Source organism: Dipteris shenzhenensis, chromosome 31 (assembly GCF_047967505.1).
Source record: "Dipteris shenzhenensis isolate YYH24624 ecotype China chromosome 31, Dip_SZ_1.0, whole genome shotgun sequence".
NCBI classification, from domain to species: Eukaryota; Viridiplantae; Streptophyta; class Polypodiopsida; order Gleicheniales; family Dipteridaceae; genus Dipteris; species Dipteris shenzhenensis.
This window is the reverse complement of record NC_141626.1, coordinates 30,460,292-30,472,934: the sequence shown is the minus strand read 5'-3', so window position 1 is coordinate 30,472,934 and position 12,643 is coordinate 30,460,292. Positions and strand designations below refer to the sequence as shown.

The following is a 12,643-nucleotide window of genomic DNA, read 5'->3' as shown; positions in this document are numbered from 1 at the left end:
CAGTCAACCTTGGGAAGACCAAGGTTATGGTCTTCAATACCTCACGTGTGGTGCTCCATCAACTTAGCTTCACCTATCGAAGCGAGCCAATGGAGATAGTGCAGTCCTACACCTATTTGAGAGCAATTTTCATGATGACCCATGCAGTCCAAGCATGACTCACACGGGGGCGTAGTGCTTTGGCTCGACTAGGGTGACAATGCTTCTAGGCGCACTTCCAAGATCCACCAATGAAATACGCTATTGCGACCGACTGCCATATATGCTCCACCCTATTGGGGATGCGATCTCAAACTGGAGGAAATTTGAGAGGTTGCAGGTGATTATGGTGTCTAGGATGATCCGGTGCAAGCCCTCAATCCCACATGAAATATTGCAAGCAGAGTTCGCCATGACACCCATTCACGTTGATGTCATCTTTCACATACAGACTTTCATCTACAGAGTTTGGGACTTGACTCACTCGAGACTTCCGAGGCTGGCCCTGGAGTCATCTCGAGGACTAGCAGAGGACGGTGCTAAGATATGGTATGCACGCATATCCACATGGCTTGCCAGACACGGTATCCAAATGGACACGCTCCCCCCCTTTCAGTACAGCATGGACGGGCCTCCTGAGTTGATCCCTCGAGATGAGATCAGCCGTATCATACGATTAGATCTCTTCTAGCTCCATACATCTCGGACTTTGGGGGAGCGGGGACCAGGAGCTTTCCACCAAGGCCCAGTTCTACCGCGACCACTTCTTGAGAGTATCGGAGGAGGGATTCATCATCAAATCCCACTATCTGGAGGATAGAGGAGTCTCACACGCACTGAGGATTGCCATTGGACAGATGTGGGTTTCATCCCATCAGTTGGGGATTGAGGCAGGGAGAGTCGCAAGTATAACCAGAGAGCAGCGGATCTACATGTTATGTACACTAGGGATGGTTGAGACAAAGGATCACGTTCTTTGTGTTTGCCCAACCTACTATGAGATCCACGGGTGCTACCACTGTCTCTACTTGGAGGGGAGTGGCTTTGGTCCACTATCCCGACTGATCCATTTCCATGACCAGGTCTGATGAAGATGCGCCAGCACCGGGAGACACTACTGCGACATATCAAAGGGGGGGGGTAGACCATAGGACATAGAGGCTGATCGGGCACAGCGACGCGTCATAGTCTTCTACACATTTCAGTCAGCCCCAGGACACACTGGAGTGGAGGAGGAGCTAGCTGACACGAGGGTAGCTTGGATCAGTAGAGAGAGCCGACACGATGCTGTCGAGAAAGGGACGCAAAGACCAAGCGCGAGACAAAGAGTACCCAGAGCACATTTTATTGAGCTTCGACCTATCACATCGTTCCTTAGGGGGGACCGACAGAGATTAGGGGTCACTCTCGACATAACCCAGAGAGTTCAGAGATTGAGGAGACCACATCCCCCACCACAGCGTGAGACAGCCCGACAGACGCAGATACAAGACATCTTCACGAGCTTCTATTGGCTGTCGCGCCAACCCCCCTACACCATCCCGGCTCGAGAGCAGATGAAGATTTTAGTTGGGTGCCTAGAGTTGACTCTCGAGTAATACCTGGGATGTCATGTAGGGTTGGACATCATGTCAGAGCAGGAGTTGGCACCAATACTTCGTAACATCGGAGTAATCTCTTGCATTGGAGTTCCGCTAGGCAATCCTTAGTAGGCACAGGGAGAGGTTGCCAACCAGGTTTTGCTTGCTACTATGTGGAAGATAACCTCTTGTTGGGCCTTTTATATCAACCAGGTGAAGTGGCTCATTAGGAACTTCATTGATCAGGGGGGATGGCAGCCTAGCTAGGGCAAAGGTGGCTTGGGACATCATTATTCAGCCACAAACTAGAGGAGGGTTAGGCATTGTGGACCAAAGTGCCATAACAGAGCATTGCTCACGAAGCTCATTATCAAAGGCATGCTACCCGGCAGTAAGCCATGAAAGGAGCTATTCCTTCACAGACTTCATGAGATCCAACCAGAGTTGGGAGCCCTGTAATAAGTGGATTTTTCCTAGGATGAGGGCTACTTACTTGGGTAGGATCTCAGAGGTGAGATTTCTATAGAGCTTGGAATGCAATATGAGAGATTTATTCAAAGGCATCCCATGTCATCTAAAAAAGAGGAGGCAACATCCCCTCCTTTTCAACAACCTTATCAGATCGGCATGCGGATATACCTTTAGGCAGAGACCCAGAGAGAGAGAATGATTGTGAAAAGTGCAAAAAGAGCAAAAAGAGCGAAGACTATTGTTAAAGAGGAAACACATGAGAAAACTCACGGGGATACTATGGATTTGGAGAATATGGATTATGGTGATTACGGGATTCCGTATTCGAAATTCACAAACTTGAAAACCAAACACAAACCATAGAAATATATTTGGAGCCTATTAATCGTTTATTAAAAACTTTAACTGAAATCATGTCTTAGTTATCCGATTCTCAATTCATAACTCCTGTAGTAAAATCACCTACTCCTCCAAGTCAAATTAAGGCAACTACCTCTCGCCTTAAAGAAAACCTCGAATATTCTAAAGGACCTAAAGCTACCAATATTCAATGGGGAAGAAAAAGAAAGAAACAAGGATGCTATAAACATGTTCTTGCAAAAGTCACAATACTTCCATGGACTCATAAATACCCCTCCTAAAAATCAAGTCGTGGAAGCACCTGCTACTTGGCTGGAATTTAAGCAAGTGTTCTCTTCTACTTTGCTTACTCCAACTTTTGAAGTTGAAGTACTTTCACACTGGCATGACTTGTCATACAAACTTTGCAAGAATCTTGATGATTACACCCAGAGGTTTTGGGATGTTTTGCTGCCATTGAGCTCTTACAAGCATGTTTCTTTGAAAGAGCAAATAGAGAGGTACTGTTGTGGATTGCCTAGTGAGCTACATGATTATTGCATCAAAACCAAGGTGGGTTCTATGACTCAATTAATTAAGAATGCAAGGACAGCATATGCATGGATGCAGAAGAATTTGGGCTTTATGGTGGATAGCAAGAAAGAAGACAACAAACGGGTTGCCAAACACCAGGATAAGGACATCAAATCTAAAAATAAAAATTATGGAAAACGACCGTTTCAAAAGGGAGGAAAAGCCCAATTCAAAGCTGGGTTTGAGCATAATTGTAGTACGGAAAAGAACACTTAGTCCAGTACATAGCTAATTATGGGAAGCCAGTCCTTAAGTTAGAGGGAATAGTTTAATTCTAGAAGATTAGAGGTTTTGTGAGGGGTTTAAAAGACACATACAAGGTTGAGGTGATTCTCCCAAAACCTTTGAATCTGGTTTTGTTCCAAGATTCAATAAATTTTCCAATCTAAAAAGGAAGGGGCAACTTAAGAATGAGGTTTCTCAAGCACTGCCCAAGAAACCTGAAACACACAGATATCCACTTCTAAAAAAAGAGGATTATGAGAAGGCCAAGTGGAAAAATCTTTGCTTTACATATTTAGGCAAAGATCGTGCTGCTTGTAACTGCCCTAGAAACCAACACGCGGGAGCTAAAGCCCCAAATAAACCTCCACAAAAACAAGTCAACACGGTGTAGATATTACCGCTTAAAGGTACTGAAAAATACACCGAGAGAGGGGTTTATCATGAGGATAGCACCCACATGTGTTGCTTATCATCGGCAATGTGGCAGCCCAACTTTGGTCCTCATGATTTCATTAGGATGCACGGAAAAATAAAGGGAACAAAAGTAAGAAATATGGTCGATGATAGTGCCATACATAATTTCTTGAACTATTCAGTAGTTAAGAAATTGAAGTTTCCTAAGAATCCAAGCGCCCATAAATATGGGGTTTCTCTAGCAAAAGGCAATGATAGAAAGATTTGGGACACCATAATACATCGTGTCGAGGTGGACATTCAAGGCTATCACGATGCCTTGGATTTCCAAATTATGCATCTCGACCATACAGATGTCATTCTTGGTCGAGAATGGTGATATAGTCTTGGGCAGTAGAGTTATTTAAATAAGTCCATTATTTTTTTTAAAGATGGTACAGTGTTCCAAATTCAGGGAGAACATGATGTACCCAACTCTCCCATTATTTGTTCAATGGAGTTGGAACGACTTCTATACTAACAAAAGAATGCAAGGTAGATTGTGAGCTTATTTTTGTTAGTGATTTTATTCATTCTGCATTTTGAAAGGCGTAAATTTTATCTTGACGGTGCTAAAATTTTAATCTTTCAATGATTTAGTGGATGAATTCAAATATGTTTTTTCGTTTGATTTACCCAATGGTTTAATTTCTGGATCTACACCTGTTTGTAAACCCCCATACAGACTTAGTCAAATAAGGGAGGAAGAGAGAGAGAGAGTGAGTGAGCGTAGGCAGGAAGGAGGAAGGGAGAGTAGATAGGATTAGATGTCACATCCAAAAGTACATAGTAGGCGGTGGATGGAGACTTATGTAGTCCCTCCACATTTTCCCCCTAAAGGGCCTCTAACTTGGCCTCTTTTTCCCCTTCATTACAATGGCCAATCACAAGGAGAATGGTGATTGAAACAAAAATTATAGGTCCCTCCTTTGGTGCCAATTGTAGTAGACCAAAATGTATAACGTGAAAGCAACTTACCTAATGTATTGCAATCCCAATTTTTGCTCTTAGATCAAAAGAATACTAATGGGATTCCTTGAAACCCCATGATGCAATTGATTATGAATCAATTTTCTTCGACGGCGATGAGAAACACCACCAAAACCTTGAATGTTCTAGTTAACAATCCTCATCGGCTAGAGGAAGAAGCTTGGAACTGCTACTAAACCCTAAACCCTAAAACCCTGAGCGCTAAACTTCATTGGCCCTAAGCTAAAGCATTTGCCTCATCCTCTCATTTGCTAGGGAAATCCATGAAATTTGCAATCATTTTGGTCAAATTGTGAGTCAACAACGATGTGGGCCCCACAGTGTCGGAGAGCCCTTATGAATTTTTTGGCAAAAAGATAGGGACAAACCTAAGAATATTTATAATTCTTGTAAGTTTGTAGAATGTGGGCTTTCCAATGTGGTCCTTACCTTTTCGAGATCCATATGAATCCCTTCTTGGGATATAATATGTCCCAAGCACTCTACGTCTTCTGCAAATAATTCACACTTGGATTCTTTAGCAAAAAGGGAGTTAATCTCTAAGCAATTGGAACACTTTCCTTAAATGTTCTGTATGCTTTTCCCTAATTTTACTATAGATAAGGATATCTACAATAAATTTTCCTACATATGGCCTCAAGACACTATTCATAAGTTTCATAAAAGTCGTTGGAGCATTTCTTAAACCAAATGGCATTACTCTTAACTGATAATGCCCGTACCTAGTGTGGAATGATGTCTTAGGGACATTCTCTTCTCTGTTTCGCACACCACTTGCAATGGATCAAAGAGCTCATCAATGTGAGGCATAGGACACTGACTTTTTATTGTGATTTTATTTAAATCCTGGTAGTCTATGCATAATCACATAGTACCATCCTTTTCTTTACTAGTAAAAGTGGTGAAGACCATGGTGAGTTGCTTAATTGAATTTGACCCTTCATAACATATCCAGTTAATTGTCTTTCGGCCTCATACTTCCTCAATCTCTCTCTCTCTCTTTCCTACCTCATTCTCTCTCTCTCTCTTCTCTCTCTCCGCTCCTGCCCTCCGCTCACTCTCCGCTCCTGCTCCGGCCCTCCGCTCACTCTTCGCTCGCCCCTCCGCTCCTGCCAGCTGCTGCCCCGCCTGCAGCTCCCGCCCCTCCGCTCCTGCTCGCTGCTGCCCCGCCTGCAGCTACCTCTCCGCCCCTGCTCCACTCCTGCCCTCCGCTCGCCCCTCCGCTCCTGCTAGCTGCTGTCCCGCTTGCAGCTCTCGCCCCTTCGCTCCTGCTCGCTGCTGCCCTGCCTGTAGCTCCCTCTCCGCCCTTGCTCCGCTCCTGCCCTCCGCTCCCTCTCTACTCTTGCTCCGCTCGCCCCTCCGCTCCTGCTAGCTGCTGCCCTGCCTGCAGCTCCCGCCTCTCCGCTCCTGCTCGCTACTACCCCACCTGCAGCTCCCCGCTCTACTGCCCCACAGGCAGCTCCCGCTCCTCGCCTCTTGTAGCTCCTCCACCCGCGTAGCTCCTCTCCGCCTGTGCCACTCCCTCCCTGCCTACCCTCCGCCCTACCTGCTCACCTCTCTACCCTACCCGCCCCCTCCGCCCTACACCAGCTCCCCTCCGCCCCCCTCGCTAGGCCTCTCCGCCCCCTCTCCAGCCCTCTCGCCAGCCTCTCCGCCCTACCCCTCCGCCCTCTCCCACTAGCCCCTCCGCTCCCTCTTCGCCCCCCCACTAGCCTATCCGCCCTGCCCGCTAGCCTCTCTGCTCTCCCCCGCTATCCTCTCCGCCCTCTCGCTGCCCCTCCCAAGCTGCTCCTGTTTTGCCCCGTCCGCCTGCAGCTCCGCCATCCTGCAACCCCTCCTTTGCCTGTTGCTACCTCCCCCATAATGAAAGGCAAAGGGGGATGAGGACAGAGGACTAGACGGGAGACCCTTTGGTCCAAATTTACATACGCGAGGAGATGGGGAAGGGAAACGGTGACAAAAGGAAAACACAAAAGCAACTCAGCCTGAAGGACTTCAACAAACGCAACAACCGGAGCGGTTTGACAGTGGATAGCACTGCGGCCCAGAAGAAAGGGGCCCACCTGAAGCCCATGCTGCTCACCACATCCTCGACCTCTATGGTTACCACCACTATTTCACCACCATCATCCGCTTCATCAACTACACCACCTCTCTCCTCTCTCCCTCTCCTGCATCATCATCACAGGTCTCCTCTCCAGTAGCCCCACCACTAACCTAACCGGCCACGGCTCCACAGTACTTTTCCCTCGTATCCCCTCTACCTCTCACTCAGCCATCTTTCATCACCTCGTCCGGCCTCGCTACTCCTACATACCACTCCCCCGCCCAGATCACGCTGTCCCCACCCTCAGTACAACCTTAGCAGCCCACCTTCATTCTAACCCCTCTCGAGATCCAGCTCCCACTTGGACCAGGATATCTTAGGCCCCCACCAGGAGATACACAACATCCGGGCCCGTCAGGCAGAGTTGACACATTACACTCAGGAGCAGGCCCGATACACCCAAGGGCAAGCCCGCATTATACACGAGCATGGCACCCTTATCTAGGGGCTCAGACACAACATCACACAGCTTCGAGAGGAGCTCGGAACCCTGAGAGCAGCGCCTAGAGGGACCCCAGTCACAGAGATGGAGGCACAGATAGCCACGATACAGTCGGCTATAGCAAAGACGACTAGGTGGGTGGATGTAGCGAAACGGGAGCCTGCAAAGGCAACCGTTTCAGCCGCCATACAGGAACAGCAACAGAGGGCTTCGAAGGCCCTTAACATTCGGATACGAGGGATCATGCGAGACAGCACTAGCACCACTACAACGCCCATGGAGAAGGCGATCACCTTTGTGACCACCACCACAGGGGTCTCCGACCATGGCATAAAGGGAGCATGGCGTGTTGGGAGAGACCCCAACCGAGAGCAGCCCTTAGTCATTCGCTTCAGAGATTCACATGCTCGACTAGCGACACTCTGACTCGAGCCGCTCTCCGAGAGCAGCCCACCCTATCCATGGATGAAAGAGCCTGCCAAACAGCTTGGAAAAGCCGTCAATGGCTGAGGGAATGGATTCCCGATCGACTGTGATACCACTGTAGGCTAGGGCAAGCAATGGAAGCTCAAAAATGAAGGAGAGAAGACAAAAAAGCACATGTATTACTAACCTAATTGACTGTAACTAGGCCTACAAGGCACATACCAAGAAATGAGTGGCACCTATGGATAGCCAATAGAATGGCCTACACAAAAAAGGCCTTAGATTCCTATGTCCAAGAGCACCTTCTTGCAACACGCACTCAGCAACAGACTCTCATAGATAGTAGAGCTGAGCATTCATATCATGCAACAAAAGTCCTTCTAGGTTCAAATAGGAGGAAGAGTGAATAAACACAGTTTCTCTACTATTGGTCCTAGACTTGGTAGAGGAAGTGTTTCTCACATGATTGACTACGACGGGGTCTTGCAATCATGCATATTGCTTCTGACTTTTTTACTTCCCTCCTCACTATAGATCCGGACACGACTGACAAAGATAGAGCCCATTTGAGTGTCTGGCAGACAATCACAATGTTGGTGAAACAATGTATGAGGATCTCAATTGATGCACCTTTCACCAACTTGGAATACAGGACTGCTTTACTTGCCCTTCACAAGGTAAGTGTACAGGCTGAAATGGATAAACCCCTGTTTCCCATTACTTTCTTGGGGGATATTGGTCACCATATCACTTCTGCTCTACAGCTCAAAAGAGCATTTGGGACTTTGGTGTTGTGCTTGCTTCACCTTATTGAGGGTCTCATAGATCTCATCCTCAAGGGGAAGTGAAGGAATTCGACAAATTAGCAGAGGCTGATCACACTTTTTAGTACTGCATATAAAAAATCTAGCGAAGGCAATATATCCCTCTTAATACTTGGAGCCTTTGGCTTTTTGGGGGTGTCCCCATAAAGTTTCTTCAATGGGATCCGTGTGGGTGGGGTAGATTGTAGCAAACAATCACAAACAGGGTCTTCCCTTTTTTGACTTTACAGTAAGTAATGCCACGAAGTTTCAAATCATTGCCTTAGGTTGAAGACCTTCCAGAGCTCATCATTGGGAGAGCTTTTAGATCACCTTGGATATTCAGAGATCTTTTGGAGGAGGCTTTGGTGTTCTCTCTCTTTCTTGGCTTCAGTGAATCAGTGGAGTATTTTTTACACAGATCCCTCTTGTCTTCAGTGCTCTTCAGCTGCTAAGTCTCTTCGCACTATCTTTGAGAGTGCAGACAGGCCAAAATCATTAGTAATGGGATTGCAGATCTGCTGCACAGATTTTCCTCCTCTTTCTTCATTGCTTGAGATACCAGGCATCAAATCTTTATAAGATCCAGGACTCCTCTTGAACTATCTCGGTCCAGCCCCAAGGTGTGCAGTTTTGCAAACTTCAGGTTGTCCCTCGTCCTCAGTCAGGCCCACACATGCTTTAGTGGACACTTCCAAGGAGACCATAGCGAGCATCACTACTTGGCACATTTGGTGATCTACATGTATAGAGGCTATTGATAGCACCCAGGTCCCAGCTCATACCTTGGCCTGCATTTGGGCAGATACTATCCACACTCTCATGGCTATTTGTTCTAGGATGCAGGGTTTTTCTAGGTCAGCTTCGACCAGGACAGTTTTTCTCAGAGAGTGGAGAGGCTGCCCTTTCTTTTTTGAGACCATCACGGGCTTGATGTGGTATTCTAGCCACAGTTTTGATATTCATTGAGTTTTTTATCTGTTCAGACTCTGTAGGTAGTACTTTACCACCACATTCTCATACTCTGCATGATCTATTTCTGATTTGAGTTTCTTCTCTTTTCCTCTTCTTATACTTGATAGAAGCCTCTTTCATGGGGAGGAAATAAAGATGGCAGAAAGTAAATAATTTGCTCACCAAAGCTCAGGTCTGTGTGCTCCATTAAATGTGCAGTAAGCGCCTCTATCTGCCACCACATAAGAAAAGAAATGAGAGGGAGGGTCACAAAAGTTCAATATTCTGTCAGAAATTGAAGATGAAGATGAAACTTTTAATGGCCATGAACAAATACTATAAATGATTACACTTTAGATGAGAATAAATATCTGATAAACACAAGTTGCAATGTTATTAGTGGTATGATTTAAAAAAACATCAATTGCAATGGAATGTAAGACTCCAATATACTATTCACCCTGTTGCCTTCGTATACTTTCTTCGACAGTATAAATGATTGTTTCCTTGCAGTCTCATTTTTGAGAGATTAAACCCAAAGGAGGTAAAAACACACAGTGAATGCTTCTTAAGCACCACAAAGGATCAAAGAACTGTCATAGATGTCATATTTGACTACTGAGAAGTGCTAGAGAAGCAATCATATCTGATTAATTGCAAGGATAAGAGGAACCTTAATTTTTCCATCATGCAAAGCTTTTCAATTCACCTTGACCAACAGTGGTGTAGATCCAAATGGTATACACAGCATAAGATTAAGAAGAAGCTTGCATAACCAAGGCAGATGCCAATGATAATGTGGCATGCTAACATCAACATAGATCAAGTCAAATTGTTTTTATCTTTAAAGAGGATTTTATTAATCCGACTCCCCTAAGGGAGGCTTTCTTTCAAGGGCGTTTGTGGCTTTGGGAGGGCTGCCCATCCAGGGAGATCCCGAGGACTGGTTTTAGCCTTCCCGAGTGGGGAATTCTGACAGGATAGAGGAGAAAACATTCTTTTCCTACACAATGTGGGGCGGTAGGCGATGCCACTTGGAGGCCTCACCATGGAGCCCATCAAAGGAGTGTCACTAGGTGGAGCAGCAGATCCCCAAAAAACTTATCTCCCAATTTTGTTCCCGACTTTGGACCAGCCTCCGCACAAGGAAAATCTCCTAATTTTTCTGGCTTTTGGCCCATGGAGGCCTACCCAGCAGCCCTTGGCTGATACAAATGTGGAGGGATGGGACGTGTCGGTGCTACGCGACAAGGGGTCTGGAGATGATAGCGCACTCCTTATGAAGCTGCCTTTGGCTCACAGGATTTGATTGGGATCCCTTAGGATCCTAGCCAAGGTACGCACGATTTTTCAACAAGAGAATGGTGGCTGGCAGCTAATAGAGGGGAGGCAGGCCTTCTCCATTGAGGTGACTTCATTGGCCGATAGTGAGCAAATCACTAGCTAGGACACACCCTTGATGCCTCTCCACTAATGAGATGGCAGCTCACCTCGCCGGAGAATGACATCTGGGAGGCGATTGCTAGCATCAATGCTTAGCACATTTGGGTGGCTTAATGTAATAGTGTCACGGGCGGGCAAGAGACTCAGCCAAAGGCAACCCTTGCCGGAATTTGGCATGATATCATCTATATCTTGCAACCATATGGAAGCGAGGTGTGGAGAATGCGAAGAAGAAAGCCGAAAATGTACATCGTACTGACAAAGTGTTAATTTATTTCAATGTTTGATCAAGAGCAGTACTTTTTCAAGTTGCACTTGCAAACGCAAATAATTTTACACTTCTATCATAAAAGAATTACAAAAAGTATTCTCAAAATCTACAACTATTGCTCAATGATCACTCATCTCATATATATATGCAAGTGAAAACAATTAAATGTAAAATATTGTGTTTCATGATGCACAAGCGTGACTAGCGGCTTTACGATGTAGATCCATCCTACAAGACCACCCATCGATCTCCATGGATGAGGATCTCACCACCTTATAAGTAGAGGAGAGGCAGTGAGATCAAGCCCGGAAGGATTGGAAGTGGGCAGTAGTACGAGATGGAGGACTCTTTATGTCCCCGTCGGGCACAGGGCCCCTCTCCCACATAGGGGGTAGGGTCTATGGGATTCAGATATCCGAGACCTTATTGGAAATGTAATAGTACCTTATTGTCGGAACAACGGAACTTCTCGGAATCCTATACAGGTCTTGACATAGTCTTCTATACAGTGACACATCAAAGTCCAGAGCATCCTCTACCCGTGGTTGGTGGCTATACCTGGGAGGTAGCTTACAGAGATGAGACAAGGGACACTAGAGGAGTATGAGGGTCCATGGAGTAGCAGTTCTCTATAGGACTTGTCTCTTGGGGGCCATTTCAGTAGAGAAGACAGACTTACACTCTAGGTTCCTCTGGATCTGGATTCGACACACAGACAACCAGAATTTGTTCATTGTAATATGCTACTCTCCCCCCGAGACCACACACTTTGCCCGAGATGTCCGAGAGGAGACTGAGACATCACCATTTGCCGCTTTCTATCAGGAAATCGTTGATTTCTGGAGTCACGGGGAAGTCCTTCTAGTTGGGGACTTCAACGTGAGGACAGGAGCATGGCAGGTGTCACTCCTTGACTTCAGAGATGACTCTATTATGTTACCAGATATTGACCTAGAGGATGCAAGTTTGTTGCGAGTCTTAGCAGACAGGTGGGCCCCAGTCACTTCTTATGGTCAGGCATCGCTTGAGCTGAGCAAGATGCATGATCTCATTATTTACAATGGTCTTGACAAATGGTCATCCTCGGGTGGTTTTACTTGCTTCCCTCATGGAAGGGGGTCCAGCGTTGTTGACTACATCATGGGATCCCTTGCTTTTTTCCTCCTGCATCATTGACTTTCCCGTCGCACCACTACCCCCTGGGGCTGACCACACCTATCTCTTCTTCCATGTCTCTAAACCCCGCCTCGCTATACACTTCACTCCTCCGATCACCCACATCACTATCAGGATATACATTTCAATCGTAGTCTTTATACTATGCACGCCTTTATACTCTACTCACATATATTGACTCAATTTCCCTACTAGAGGATCGTGCTGCCCTAATCACCCGTTCACTCCGTGAGGTTGCACTTCACGCCTTCCCTCACACTACTCGCCCACCACCATTGGGAACCATTCCTTGCAACACTTGGCATGATGATGAGTGTAAGGCTTTATGCCGCCAACTCATACTCGAGACTAAACATAATCTTCCGACCAAACCTGACAAGATACGCAAGT

General features: G+C 46.3%; 1 protein-coding gene across 3 annotated transcripts in view; it reads right to left on the bottom strand.

Annotated features, from left to right (window-relative positions):
- Positions 1–12,643, bottom strand: part of LOC147881325 (protein ACCUMULATION AND REPLICATION OF CHLOROPLASTS 3, chloroplastic-like) — a 177,545-nt gene that overhangs the window by 57,946 nt on the left and 106,956 nt on the right. For all 3 annotated transcript variants that reach the window (XM_087370128.1, XM_087370129.1, XM_087370130.1), the window contains exon 5: positions 9,547–9,595. In XM_087370128.1, the coding sequence (XP_087226254.1) occupies positions 9,547–9,595 (49 nt within the window). The remainder of the gene's footprint in view (positions 1–9,546; positions 9,596–12,643) is intronic.